The sequence below is a fragment of the Pristiophorus japonicus genome, chromosome 4 (assembly GCF_044704955.1).
Source record: "Pristiophorus japonicus isolate sPriJap1 chromosome 4, sPriJap1.hap1, whole genome shotgun sequence".
NCBI lineage: Eukaryota > Metazoa > Chordata > Chondrichthyes > Pristiophoridae > Pristiophorus > Pristiophorus japonicus.
Genome location: NC_091980.1, coordinates 148,001,375 through 148,016,133, shown reverse-complemented (window position 1 = coordinate 148,016,133; position 14,759 = coordinate 148,001,375). Strand labels below are relative to the sequence as shown.

Genomic DNA, 14,759 nt, shown 5'->3' with positions numbered 1-14,759 from the left:
TACGTTGCACTCGGTCCTTTCTTCCAAGTCGTTAATATAGATTGTAAATAGTTGGGGTAGTACTGATCCCTGTGGCATCCCATTAGTTTCTGATTGCCAACCCGAGAATGAACCATTTATCCTGACTCTCTGTTTTTTGTTCGTTAGCCAATCCTCTATCCATGCTAATAAATTACCCCCAACCCCGTAAACTTTTATCTTGTGCAGTAACCTTTTATATGGCACCTTGTCAAATGCCTTCTGCAAGTCCAAATACACCACATCCACTTGTTCCCCTTTATCCATCCTGTTTGTTACATCCTCAAAGAATTCCAGCGAATTTGTCAAACATGACTTCGCCTTAATAAATCCATGCTGACTCTGCCTGACCACTAAACTCCCCTCCTCGCTCCCTCCCCTCCTCGCTCCCTCCCCACATCATTCCCTCCTCCATTCCCTCCCTCCACTCCTCACTCCCTCCCCTCCTCGCTGCCTCCCCTCCTTGCTCCTTTCCCCCTCACTCCCACCCCTCTTTGCTCCCTCCCCTCCACCCTCCACGCTCCCTCCCCACCTCGCTCCCTGCCCACCTCGCTCACTCCCCTCCTCACTCCCATCCCTCCTTGCTCATTCCCTCTCTTACTTCCTCCCCTCCTCGTTCCCTCCCCACCTCATTCCCTCCCCTCTTTGCTCCCTCCCCACCTCGCTCTCTCCCCCTCCCACCTCGCACCCTTCCACCTCCCCATCTCCCTCCCTCCCTCCCTCGCTCCCTCCCCCTCCCCATCTCCCTCGCTCCTTGCCCACCTCACTCCCTCCCCTCACTCCCTCCTCACATCAATCCTTCCGCACCTCCCCACCTTGCGCCCTCTCCACCTTGCCACCTCCACACCTCGCTCCCTCCTCATCTTGCTCCCTCCCCACCTCCCTCCCCACCACCCTCCACAACTCGCTCCCTCCCCTCCTCCCTCCCCACCTCGCTCCCTCCCCACCTCACCCCCCCGCTTTGCTCCCTTCCCACCTCGCTCCCTCACTCTCTCCCCATCTCGCTCCCTTCTCCCCCTCGACCTCCCCACCCCGCTCCCTCCTCCCCTCTCTCCTTCCCCACCCCGCTCCATCCTCCCCTCTCTCCCTCCCACCCCGCTCCCTCCTCCCCTCTCTCCTTCCCCACCCCGCTCCATCCTCCCCTCTCTCCCTTCCACCCCGCTCCCTCCTCCCCTCTCTCCCTCCCACCCCGCTCCCTCCCCTCCTCCCTCCCCACCTCGCTCCCTCACTCTTTCGCCACCTCGCTCCCTCACTCCCTCCCCACCTTGCTCCCTTCTCAATTCGTTCCCTCTCCCCTCCTTCTCCTCCTCACTCCCTCCCTCCTCGCTCCCTCCCCTCCTCAGTTCCTCCCCCGCTTGCTCCCTACCCACCTCCCCAGCTCGCTCCCTCCCCTTCTCTCTGCAAATATCTGAGCCACTCTATTAGTAAGTGGTCAATCTTTGGAACAGACTCCCCAGGGGGACGTTGAAGCAGACGGGAAGCAGTTAGCGTTGACTGATTCAAGTGCAAATCAGATAGATTTCTTTCAGAAATGACATCTTGGGAGCCAGTGTGTGAGTGATGTGAGACATGGCGTGTTGGGAGTGCAGTGTGCTCAGGGGGAACAGCTGACTTTGGAGCTGTGGGTCACAAAGATCTCTATGCCTGTGTCTGCTCTAGACTCAGGAAAATGTGTCCGGCGAGCTGTGGTCTGGCTGCTGCAACTGGCCAGAGAGCCCCTGGGTTGGATCGGCGCTGGGTGGGCCAAGCTTCATGGTTGAATAGCCAGCCCACGTGCACCGCTCAGACTGAAGGATGGCCCCTGAGGGCGGTTGCGGATGGGGCCCAGGACAGACGAACCTGAGGTCATGGCCTGAGCTTGAATTGGGATAAATTCAAAAACGAATCGGTGGAACCATTGCCAGGAATTTTAACCTCCAAAAATGTCAAGGTTTTGGTCAGCGGGTAAAGTACAATTAAAGAATCTCAAGCCCGAATCCAACTGGTCTGGAATCTGCCCCCTTCACAAGGAGGGGAAACGGGGACAGGGGTCTGCACCTAGGCAGGACCGGAACCAATGTCCGAGGGGGAGTGTTTGCTAGTGCTGTTGGGGAGGAGTTAAACTAATATGGCAGGAGGATGGGAACCAATGCAGGGAGACAGAGGGAAACAAAAAGGAGACAAAAGCAAAAGACAGAAAGGAGATGAGTAAAAATGGAGGGCAGAGAAACCCAAGGCAAAAAACAAAAAGGGCCACTGAATATAAAGGGGATGCAGGAGGGGTCAAAACTAAAAATCATGGTTTAAAAACTAGGATTAAAACACTCTACCTAAACGGATGCAGCATTCGAAATAAAGTAAATGAGTTGACGGCACAAATCATTACAAATGGGTATGATTTGGTGGCCATTACAGAAACATGGTTGCAGGGTGGCCAAGACTGGGAATTAAACATACAGGGGTATCTGTCGATTCAGAAAGATAGACAAGAAGGGAAAGGAGGTGGGGTAGCTCTGTTAATAAAGGATGATATCAGGGCAGTTGTGAGAGATGATATTGGCTCTAATGAACAAAATGTTGAATCATTGTGGGTGGAGATTAGAGATAGTAAGGGGAATAAGTCACTGGTGGGCGTAGTTTATAGGCCCTCAAATAATAACTTCACGGTGGGGCGGGCAATAATCAAGGGAATAATGGAGGCATGTGAAAAAGGAACGGCAGTAATCATGGGGGATTTTATCCTACATATCAATTGGTCAAATCAAATCGCACGGGGTAGTAGCCTGGAGAAGGAATTCATAGAATGCATACAGGATTGTTTCTTAGAACAGTATGTTACAGAACCTACAAGAGAGCAAGCTATCTTCGATCTGGTCCTGTGTAATGAGACAGGAATAATAAACGATCTCCTAGTAAAAGATCCTCTCGGAAAGAATGATCACAGTATGGTTGAATTTGTAATACAGTTTGAGGTTGCGGAAGTAGTGTCTCAAACTACAGTGGGATGAGGGCAGAGTTGGCTAAAGTAGACTGGAAACACAGACTAAACGGTGGCACAATTGAGGAACAGTGGAGGACTTTTAAGGAGCTCTTTCATAGTGCTCAACAAAAATATATTCCAGTGAAAAAGAAGGGCGGTAAGAGAAGGGATAACCAGCCATGGATAACCAAGGAAATAAGGGAGAGTATCAAATTAAAAACCAATACGTATAAGGTGGCCAAGGCTAGTGGGAAAATAGAAGATTGGGAAAATTTTAAACGACAGCAAAGAATGACTAAGAAAGCAATAAAGAAAGGAAAGATAGATTACGAAGGTAAGCTTGCGCAAACATAAAAATGGATAGTAAAAGCTTTTACAGATATATAAAACGGAAAAGAGTGACTAAAGTAAATGTTGGTCCCTTAGAAGATGAGAAGGGGGATTTAATAATGGGAAATGTGGAAATGGCTGAGACCTTAAACAATTATTTTGCTTCGGTCTTCGCAGTGGAAGACACAAAAACCATGCCAGAAATTGCTGGTCACAGGAATGTGTGAAGGGAGGACCTGGAGACAATCACTATCACTAGGGGAGTAGTGTTGGACAGGCTAATGGGACTCAAGGTAGACAAGTCCCCTGGTTCCTGATGAAATGCATCCCAGGGTATTAAAAGAGATGGTGGAAGTTATAGCAGATGCATTCGTTATAATCTACCAAAATTCTCTGGACTCTGGGGAGGTACCAGCGGATTGGAAAGCAGCTAATGTAACGCCTCTGTTAAAAAAGGGGGCAGACAAAAGGCAGGTAACTATAGGCTTGTTAGTTTACCATGTGTAGTGGAGAAAATGCTTGAAACTATCATTAAGGAAGAAATAGTGGGACATCTAGATAGGAATAGTGTAATCAAGCAGACACAGCATGGATTCATGAAGGGGAAATCATGTTTAACTGATTTATTGGAATTCTTTGAGGACATAACAAGCATGGTGGATAGAGGTGTACCGATGGATGTGGTGTATTTAGATTTTCAAAAGGCATTCGATAAGGTGCCACACAAAAGGTTACTGCAGAAGATAAAGATACGCGGAGTCAGAGGAAATGTATTAGCATGGATAGAGAATTGGCTGGCTAACAGAAAGCAGAGAGTCGGGATAAATGGGTCCTTTTCAGGTTAGAAATCGGTGGTTAGTGGTGTGCCACAGGGATCGGTGCTGGGACCACAACTGTTTACAATATACATAGATGACCTGGAAGAGGGGACAGAGTGTAGTGTAACTCTTTGCAGATGACACAAAGATTATTGGGAAAGCGGGTTGTGTAGAGGACACAGAGAGGCTGCAAAGAGATTTAGATAGGTTAAGCGAATAGGCTAAGGTTTGGCAGTTGGAATACAATGTCGGAAAGTGTGAGGTCATCCACCTTGGGAAAAAAAACAGTAAAAGGGAATATTATTTGAATGGGGAGAAATTACAACATACTGAGGTGCAGAGGGACCTGGGGGTCCTTGTGCATGAATCCCAAAAAGTTAGTTTGCAGGTGCAGCAGGTAATCAGGAAGGCAAATGGGATGTTGGCCTTCATTGCGAGAGGGATGGAGTACAAAAGCAGGGAGGTCCTTCTGCAACTGTATCGGGTATTGGTAAGGCCGCACCTGGAGTACTGTGTGCAGTTTTGGTCACCTTACTTAAGGAAGGATAGAAGGATATACTAGCTTTGTAGGTGGTCCAGAGACGATTCACTACGCTGATTCCGGAGATGAGGGGGTTACTTATGATGATAGATTGAGTAGACTGGGTCTTTACTCGTTGGAGTTCAGAAGGATGAGGGGTGATCTTATAGAAACATTTAATATAATGAAAGGGATAGACAGGATAGAGGCAGAGAGGTTGTTTCCACTGGTCGGGGAGACTAGAACAAGGGGGCACAGCCTCAAAATACGGGGGAGCCAATTTAAAACCGAGTTGAGAAGAAATTTCTTCTCCCAGAGGGTTGTGAATCTGTGGAATTCTCTGCCCAAGGAAGCAATTGAGGCTAGCTCATTGAATGTATTCAAGTCACAGATAGATCGATTTTTAACCAATAAGGGAATTAAGGGTTATGGGGAGCGGGTGGGTAAGTGGAGCTGAGTCCGCAGCCAGATCAGCCATGATCTTGTTGAATGGCGGAGCAGGCTCGAGGGGCTCGATGGCCTACTCCTGTTCCTAATTCTTATTCTGATGTAACCCGTTCCCAGGAGGTGTGTTGTTCATTTAAATATTCTAATGAGGCTGCATGCTGAAGATTTTATCTCAGTTGCAGCTTTAATGCTGGCCAGCCGGATTTCCCGGGGTGTGGGAAATGTGTTAGCTGAAGGAGGTGAGTACTGCTCCCTGCAACAGGTAACTGCCTTTGCAGCACTGCCCCTGGGCAAAGAGGAGCAGGAGTGTGAGCCCCCAGCCCACCAAGCTTACCTGCTCCCCACTCCGTGATTTGATTCCCCCGGCCCCCAGCAATCCGATATACCCTCTGCGATCACCTCCATGGCCCCCTCCCCCGATCTATCCAGACCCCCCATCGATGCCCCAACCCAACCCCCGATCTCTCGGGCCCCCCCGGTCAATATCTCCCCAATCCCTCGAGCCCCACGGTCGATATCCACGCCTCCCCCCCCAGCCGCCGCCGATCTCTCCGGATCCTTGATCGCTGGCCCACTCTGACCTCTGATCTCTCGGGGCCCCCCCCGGTCAATATCTCCCCAATTCCTCGAGCCCCATGGTCGATATCCCCCCCCCCCCCCGATCTCTCCGGATCCCTGATCGCTGGCCCACTCTGACCTCTGATCTCTCGGGGCACCCCCCGGTCAATATCTCCCCAATTCCTCGAGCCCCATGGTCGATATCCCCCCCCCCCCCCGATCTCTCCGGATCCCTGATTGCATGCCCACTCTGACCTCTGATCTCTCAGGCCCCCCGAACAATATCCCTCCAATTTCTCTGGACTCCCGGTCGATGCCCCAACCCGACCCTCAATCTCTCCGGACCCCAGGTCGATGTCCCACCCTGACCCCCGATCTCCCGACCCCACGGTCGATATCCCGCCGATCTCTCGGACCCCCAGTTCGATATCCCCCCCCGATCTCTCTGAACCCCCCCCCCCCATTGATATCCCCCCGACCTCTCGGACCCCCGGGTCGATATCCCCCTCCGATCTCTTGGGCCCCGCGGGTCGATATTCCCCCGATCTCTTGGGCCCCCCAGTCGATATCCATCTGATCCCTTGTGCCCCCTGAATGATGCCCCACCCTGAACCTGGATCTCTCCGGACCACCCCATCGATATCCCCCCGATCCCTCAGGCCCCACGATCGATGCCCCACCCTGACCCCGATCTCTTGGAGCCCCCAGTCAAAATCCCCCCGATCCCTCAGGCCCCACGATTGATGTCCCGCCAACCTCTCAGACCCCCTGGTCGATATCCCCCCGATCTTTCGGACACCCCGGTCGATATCCCCCCTGATCTCTTGGGCCCCACGATCGATGTCCCCCCGATCTCTCGGGGCCCCCGGTCGATGCCCCACCCTGACCCCCGATCTCCCGACCTCACGGTCGATATCCCGCCGATCTCTTGGACCCCCAGTTCGATATCCCCCCCCCCCGATCTCTCGGGCCCCCCGGTCAATGTCCTCCCGATCTCTCCAGACTCCCGGTCGATATCCCCCCAATTTCTCGGACCTCACGATCGATGTCTCCCCGATCTCTCGGACCCCCTGGTCCATATCCCCCGATCTCTCGGGCCCTACGATCGATATCCCCCCAATTTCTCTCTCCTTCTCCCCTCTCCCCGGCTGAAGCCTGGATCAGAAGGCCTACCCACCCGACAGCCCCTCAATCTGTCTGGCTGTGGCCAGGAAACATACTTCAAGCCCGGTAATCTGGTCCTGTGTTAACAGATCCGGGGGAAACGCGTTAAACTGCGCTCCCTCCTCTCCTCGCTCCCTCCCCCCTTACTCCCTCCCCTTCTCGCTCCCTCCCTCTCTCCCTCCCCACCTCACTCCCTCCCCAACTCGATCCCTCCCCCCTCGTTCCCTCCCCATCTCGCTCGCTCCCCTCCTCCCACTCCCCTCCTCCCCCTCCCCCCTCGTTTCCTCCCCTCCTCACTCCCTGCCCCCCTCGCTCCCTCATCACCTCCCCCTCCCCCCCTCGCTCCCGCCCTTCTCGCTCCCTTTCCCCTGCACTCCCTACCCGTCTTGCTCCCTCCCCACCTCCCCCCTCACCCTCGCTCCCTCCCCACTTTGCTCCCTTGCCACCTCGCTCCGTCCCCTCCTCACTCCCTTCCACCCTAGCTCCCTCCCCACCTGCCCCCTCATTACCTTCCCCCTTCTCCCTCGCTCCCTCCCCACTTTGCTCCCTCGCTCCCTCCCCTCCTCACTCCCTTCCCCCCTAGCTCCCTCCCCTCCTCGCTCCCTCCCCACCTCACTCCCTCCCCACCTCGCTCCCTCCCCCCCTCTCTCCCCACCTCGCTCCCTCCCAGCCTCGCTTCCTCCCCATATCGCTCCCTCTCCTCCACACTCCCCCCACCCCTCACTCTCAACCCACCTCCCCACCTCGCTCCCTTCCCTTCTCTCTGCAAATATCCGAGCCACTCTATTCGTAAGTGGTCAATCTTTGGAACAGACTCCCCAGGGGGACGTTGAAGCAGACAGGAAGCAGTTAGCGTTGATTGATTCAAGTGCAAATCAGATAGATTTCTTTCAGAAATTGACATCTTGGGAGCCAGTGTGTGAGTGATGTGAGACATGGCGTGTTGGGAGTGCAGTGTGCTCAGGGGGAACAGCTGACTTTGGAGCTGTGGGCGGGGAATACATGGAGCTTGGGCTTTCTGTGATCCAGCAATTACCGTGCTCCTAAGGTGATCCATTTCGTGGAGTACAAGGAACTGTTAGAAGTGGAAGTGATTTGAAATTGCTTCTGTTATTGGGGGGGTTTCATGGATCGCAGTCACTCACCTCCATGTGGAAAGAACTGCGAGTAAATCTGCTTAAAGGTGTCTTCATTGACAACCCCACTGGGACATTCCTGGAACAAAGGAGACATGTGGTGAGGAGGATGAACCGTGGCACAGTACGATTACTGGTTCATGTCTAGAAGTGAAATTCACACTGAGCTACGCCCAATGTGGACCCGAGACACTCCCCCACACTGACCCCTGGGGTACATTACTCCCCGCACTGACCCCTGGGGTATATCACTCCCAGTGCTGACCCCTAGGGTACATCACTCCCCGCACTGACCCCCGGGGCATATTACTCCCCGCACTGACCCCTGGGATAGATCACTCCCCGCAATGACCCCTGGGGTACATCACTCCCAGTGCTGACCCCTGGGGTACATCACTACGCGCACTGACCCCTGGGCTACATCACTCCCTGCACTGACCCCTGGGATAGATCACTCCCCGCACTGACCACTGGGATAGATCACTCCCAGCATTGACCCCTGGGGTACAACACTGCCAGCGCTGACCCCTGGGGTATATCAATTACAACGGTGACCCCTGGGGAACATCATTCCCAGCACTGACCACTGGGATAGTTTACTACCCGAACTGACCCCTGGGCTACATCACTCTCTGCACTGACCATTGGGATAGATCACTCCCAGCACTGACCACTGGGATAGTTCACTCCCAGCACTGACCCCTGGGGTCCATCACTCACAGCGCTGACCCCTGGGGTACATCACTCCCTGTGCTGACTACTGGGATAGGTCACTCCCAGCACTGACCACTGGGGTACATCACTCGCAGCGCTGACCCCTGGGGTACATCACTCCCTGTGCTGACTATTGGGATAGGTCACTCCCAGCACTGACCACTGGGATAGGTCACTGCCAGCATTGACCCCTGGGGTACATCACTGCCAGCGCTGACCCCTGGGGTATATCAATTCCAGCGGTGACCCCTGGGGAAAATCACTCCCAGCACTGACCACTGGGATAGTTCACTCCCCGCAATGACCCCTGGGCTACATCACTCCCTGCACTGACCCCTGGGAAAGGTCACTCCCAGCACTGACCACTGGGATAGATCACTCCCGGCGCTGACCCCTGGGGTACATCACTCCCAGCATGACCTCTGGGATAGATCACAGGCCCCTAGGATACATCACTGACCCCTGGGATAGGTCACTCCACGCACTGACCTCTGGGATACATCACTCCCTGCACTGACATTGGGATAGGTCACTCCCAGCGCCGACCCCTGGGGTACATCACTCCCTGCAGTGACCATGGGGACAGGTCACTCCCAGCACTGACCACTGGGATAGGTCACTCCCAGCACTGACCACTAGGATAGGTCACTCCCAGCATTGACCACTGGGCTACGTCACTCCCTGCACTGACCACTGGGATAGATCACTCCCAGCGCTGACCACTGGGATACATCACTCCCAGCACTGACCACTGGGAAAGGTGACTCCCAGCAGTGACCACTAGGAAAGGTGACGCCCAGCAGTGACCACTGGCAAAGATTACTCCCAGCGCTGACCCCTGGAATAGGTCACTCCCAGCGCTGACCCCCGGGGCACATCACACCGCGCACTAACCACTGGGATAGATCACTCCCAGCACTGACCCCTGGGATAGATCACTCCTCGCAACGACCCCTGGGATAGATCACTCCCCGCACTGACCCCTGGCATATATCACTCCCAGCACTGACCACTGGGAAAGGTCACTCCCAGCACTGACCACTGGGATAGATCACTCCCGGCGCTGACCCCTGGGGTACATCACTCCCAGCGCTGACCCCTGGGATACATCACTCCCTGCAGTGACCATGGGGACAGGTCACTCCCAGCACTGACCACTGGGATAGGTCACTCCCAGCGCCGACCCCTGGGGTACATCACTCCCTGCAGTGACCATGGGGACAGGTCACTCCCAGCACTGACCACTGGGATAGGTCACTCCCAGCACTGACCACTGGGATAGGTCACTCCCAGCATTGACCACTGGGATAGGTCACTCCCAGCATTGACCACTGGGCTACGTCACTCCCTGCACTGACCACTGGGATAGATCACTCCCAGCGCTGACCACTGGGATAGGTCTCTCCCAGCACTGACCACTGCGATAGGTCACTTCCAGCACTGACCCCTGGGATACATCACTCCCAGCACTGACCACTGGGATAATTGACTCCCAGCAGTGACCAATGGCAAAGGTTACTCCCAGCGCTGACCCCTGGGATAGATCGCTCCCAACGCTGAAACTTGGAATACATCACTCCCCGCACTGACCACTGGGATAGGTCACTCCCAGCGCTGACCCCGGGGGCACATCACACCGTGCACTAACCACTGGGATAGATCACCCCCAGCACTGACCTCTGGGATAGATCACACCTCGCACCGACCCCTGGGATAGATCACTCCCCGCACTGACCCCTGGCATACATCACTCCCAGCACTGACCACTGGGAAAGGTCACTCCCTGCACTGACCACTGGGATAGATCACTCCCAGCGCTGACCCCTGGGGTACATCACTCCCAGCGCTGACCCCTGGGGTACATCACTCCCAGCGCTGACCCCTGGGATAGATCACTCCCAGCGCTGACCCCTGGGATAGATCACTCCCAGCGCTGACCCCGGGGGCACATCACACCGCGCACTAACCACTGGGATAGATCACTCCCAGCACTGACCCCTTGGATAGATCACTCCTCGCACCAACCCCTGGGATTGATCACTGACCCCTGGGATAAATCACTCCCCGCACTGACCCCTGGCATACATCACTCCCCGCACTGACCCCTGGGGTACATCACTCCCAGCGCTGACCCCTGGGATATATCACTCCCCGCACTGACCCGTGGGATACATCACTCTCTGCACTGACCCCTGGGGTATATCACTCCCAGCGCTGACCCCCCTGTGATACATCACTCCCCGCACTGACCCGTGGGATACATCACTCTCCACACTGACCCCTGGGGTACATCAATCCCAGCGCTGATCCCTGGGATACATCACTCCCCGCACTGACCCGTGGGATACATCACTCTCTGCACTGACCCCTGGGGTACATCAATCCCAGCGCTGACCACTGGGATACATCACTCCCCGCACTGACCCCTGGGATAGATCACTTCCGCACTGACCCCTAGGATACATCACTCCCCACACTGAACTCTGGGGTACATCACTCCCTGCACTGACCCCTGGAGTAAATCACTCCCCGCAGTGACCCCTGGGTCATATACTGACACTGGGATACATCACTGACACTGGAGTACATCACTGACACTGGGGTAAATCACTGACACTGGGGTACATCACCGACCCCTGGGGTACATCACTGACACCAGCATACATCACTGACACTGGGGTACATCACTGGGATACATCACTGACACTGGGATACATCAGTGATCCCTGGGGTACATCACTGACACTATGATACATCAGTGACCCCTGTGGTACATCATTGACCCTGGGATACATCACTGACACAGGGATGCATCACTGACCCCTGGGGACATCACTGACACTGGGATACATCACTGACACTGGGATACATCACTGACCCCTGTGGTACATTACTGACACTGGGATACATTACTGACACTGGGATATATCACTGACCACTGGGATACATCATTGACCTCTGGGTTACATCACTAACACTGGGCTGCATTACTGACACTGGGGTACATCACTGACCCTGGGGCACATCACTGACCCCTGGGGCACATCACTGACCCCTGGGGCACATCACTGACCCCTGGGATACATCACTGACACTGGGATACATCACTAACCCCTGGGTTACATCACTGACACTGGGGTACATCACTGACCCCTGGGATACATCACTGACCCTGGGGCACATCACTGACCCCTGGGGCACATCACTGACCCCTGGGATACATCACTGACACTGGGATACATCACTGACCGCTGGGATACATCACTGACCCCTGGGTTACATCACTAACACATGGTTGCATTACTGAACCCTGGGGCACATCACTGAACTCTGGGTTACAGCACTGACCCCTGGGGTACAGCACTGACCCCTGGGGTACATCACTGACACTGGGATACATCAGTGACCCCTGAGGTACATCACTGACACTGGGATACATCACTGACACTGGGATACATCACTGACACTGGGATACATCACTGACACTGGTGTACATCACTGACACTGGGATACATGACTGGCATCTGGGATACATCACTGAGGCCTGGATTACATCACTGACCCCTGGAGTACATCATTGGCACTGGGATACATCACTGACACTGGGGTACATCACAGACACTGGGGTACATCACTGACACTGGGGTACATCACTGACCCCTGGGATACATCACTGACCCCTGGGGTACATCACTGACACTGGGATAAATCACTGACCCTTGCGATACATCAGTGACCCCTGGGGAACATCACTAACCCCTGTGATACATCACGGACCCCTGGGATACATCACTGTCCCCTGGGGTACATCACTGACACTGGGGTACATCATGACCCGTGGGGTACATCACTTACATGGGGATACATCACAGACTCTGGGATACATCACTGACCCCTGGGGCAAATCACTGACCCCTGGGGCACATCACTGACCCCTGGGATACATCACTGACGCTGGGATACATCACTGGCACTGGGGTACATCACTGACACTGGGGTACATCACTGACACTGGGATACATCAATAACCCCTGGGGTACATCACTGACACTGGGATACATCACTGACACTGGGATGCATCAGTGACCCCTGGGGTACATCACTGACACTGGGATACATCACTGACACTGGGATGCATCAGTGACCCCTGTGGTACATCACTGACACTGGGATACATCACTGACACAGGGGTTCATGACCTACCTCTGGGATACATCACTGAGGCCTGGATTACATCACTGCTACTGGGGTACATCACTGACTCCTGGGGTACATCATTTACACTGGGATACATCACTGACCCCGAGGATACATCACTGACACTGGGATACATCACTGACGTTGGAATACATCATTGACACTGGGATACATCACTGACCCCTTGGGAACATCACTGAGACTGGGGTACATCAGTGATCCCTGTGGTACATCACCGACACTGGGGTACATCACTGACACTGGGGTACATCACTGACACTGGGGTACATCAATGATTGCTAGTATACATCACAGCCACTGGGGTACATCACTGACACTGGGAAACATCACTGACCCGTGAGATACATCACTGACCCCTGGGATAGATCACTGACACAGGGGTACATCACTGAATCTTGCGATACATCACTGACCCCTGGGTTACATCACTAACACTGGGCTGCATTACTGACCCCTGGGGCACATCACTGACCTCTGGGGTACAGCACTGACCCCTGGGGTACATCACTGACACTGGGATACATCACTGACCCTGGGATACATCACTGACCCCTGGGGTACATCACTGACCCCTGGGTTACATCACTAACACTGGGCTGCATTACTGACACTGGGGTACATCACTGACCCAGGGGCACATCACTGACCCCTGGGGCACATCACTGACCTCTGGGGTACATCACTGACCCCTGGGATACATCAGTGACCCCTGTGGCACATCACTGACACTGGGGTACATCACTGACCCCTGGGTTACATCACTAACACTGGGCTGCATTACTGACACTGGGGTACATCACTGACCCTGGGGCACATCACTGACCCCTGGGGCACATCACTTACACTGGGGTACATCAGTGACCCCTGAGGTACATCACTGACACTGAAATACATCAGTAATCCCTGTGGAACATCATTGACACTGGGATACATCACTGACCCCTGGAGTATATCATTGACACTGGTATAAATCACTGACCCTTGCGATACATCAGTGACCCCCGGGGTACATCACTAACCCCTGTGATACATCACTGACCCCTGGGATTCATCAATGTCCCCTGGGGTACATTACTGACACTGCGGTATATCACTGACACTGGGGTACATCACTGATCCCTGGGGCACATCACTGTCCTCTGGGGTACATCAGTAATCCCTGTGGTTCATCACTGACACTGGGATACCTCATGACCCCTGGGGCGCATCACATACACTGGGATACATCAGTGACGCTGGGATACATCACTGATACTGGAGTACATCACTGACACTGGGATACATCAATGACCCCTAGGGTACATCACTGACACTGGGATACATCACTGACACTGGGATGCATCAGTGACCCCTGTGGTACATCACTGACACTGGGATACATCACTGACACTGGGGTTCATCACTGACACTGGGATACATGACTGACCTCTGGGATACATCACTGAGGCCTGGATTACATCACTGCTACTGGGGTACATCATTTACACTGGGAGACATCACTGACCCTGGGATACATCACTGACACTGGGGTACATCACTCACACTGTAGTACATCACTGACACTGGGAAACATCACTGAACCTTGCGATACATCACTGACCCCTGGGGTACATAACTAACCCCTGCGATACATCGCTGACCCCTGGGATACATCACTGACACGGGGGTATATCACTGAATCTTGCGATACATTACTGACCACTGGGATACATCACTGACCCCTGGGTTACATCACTAACACTGGGCTGCATTGCTGACCCCTGGGGCACATCACTGACCTCTGGGGTACAGCACTAACCCCTGGGGTACATCACTGACACTGGGGTACATCACTGACACTGGGATACATCACTGACCCCTGGAGTATATCATTGACA

The 14,759-nt window shown here is 54.1% G+C and overlaps 1 protein-coding gene across 2 annotated transcripts in view; it reads right to left on the bottom strand.

Moving 5' to 3' along the window:
- The window catches only part of LOC139263097 (A-type potassium channel modulatory protein KCNIP1-like), a 550,698-nt gene that overhangs the window by 242,142 nt on the left and 293,797 nt on the right, over positions 1 to 14,759 (bottom strand). For both annotated transcript variants that reach the window (XM_070878641.1, XM_070878642.1), the window contains exon 3: positions 7,960 to 8,029. In XM_070878641.1, coding sequence (XP_070734742.1) covers positions 7,960 to 8,029 — 70 coding nt within the window. The remainder of the gene's footprint in view (positions 1 to 7,959; positions 8,030 to 14,759) is intronic.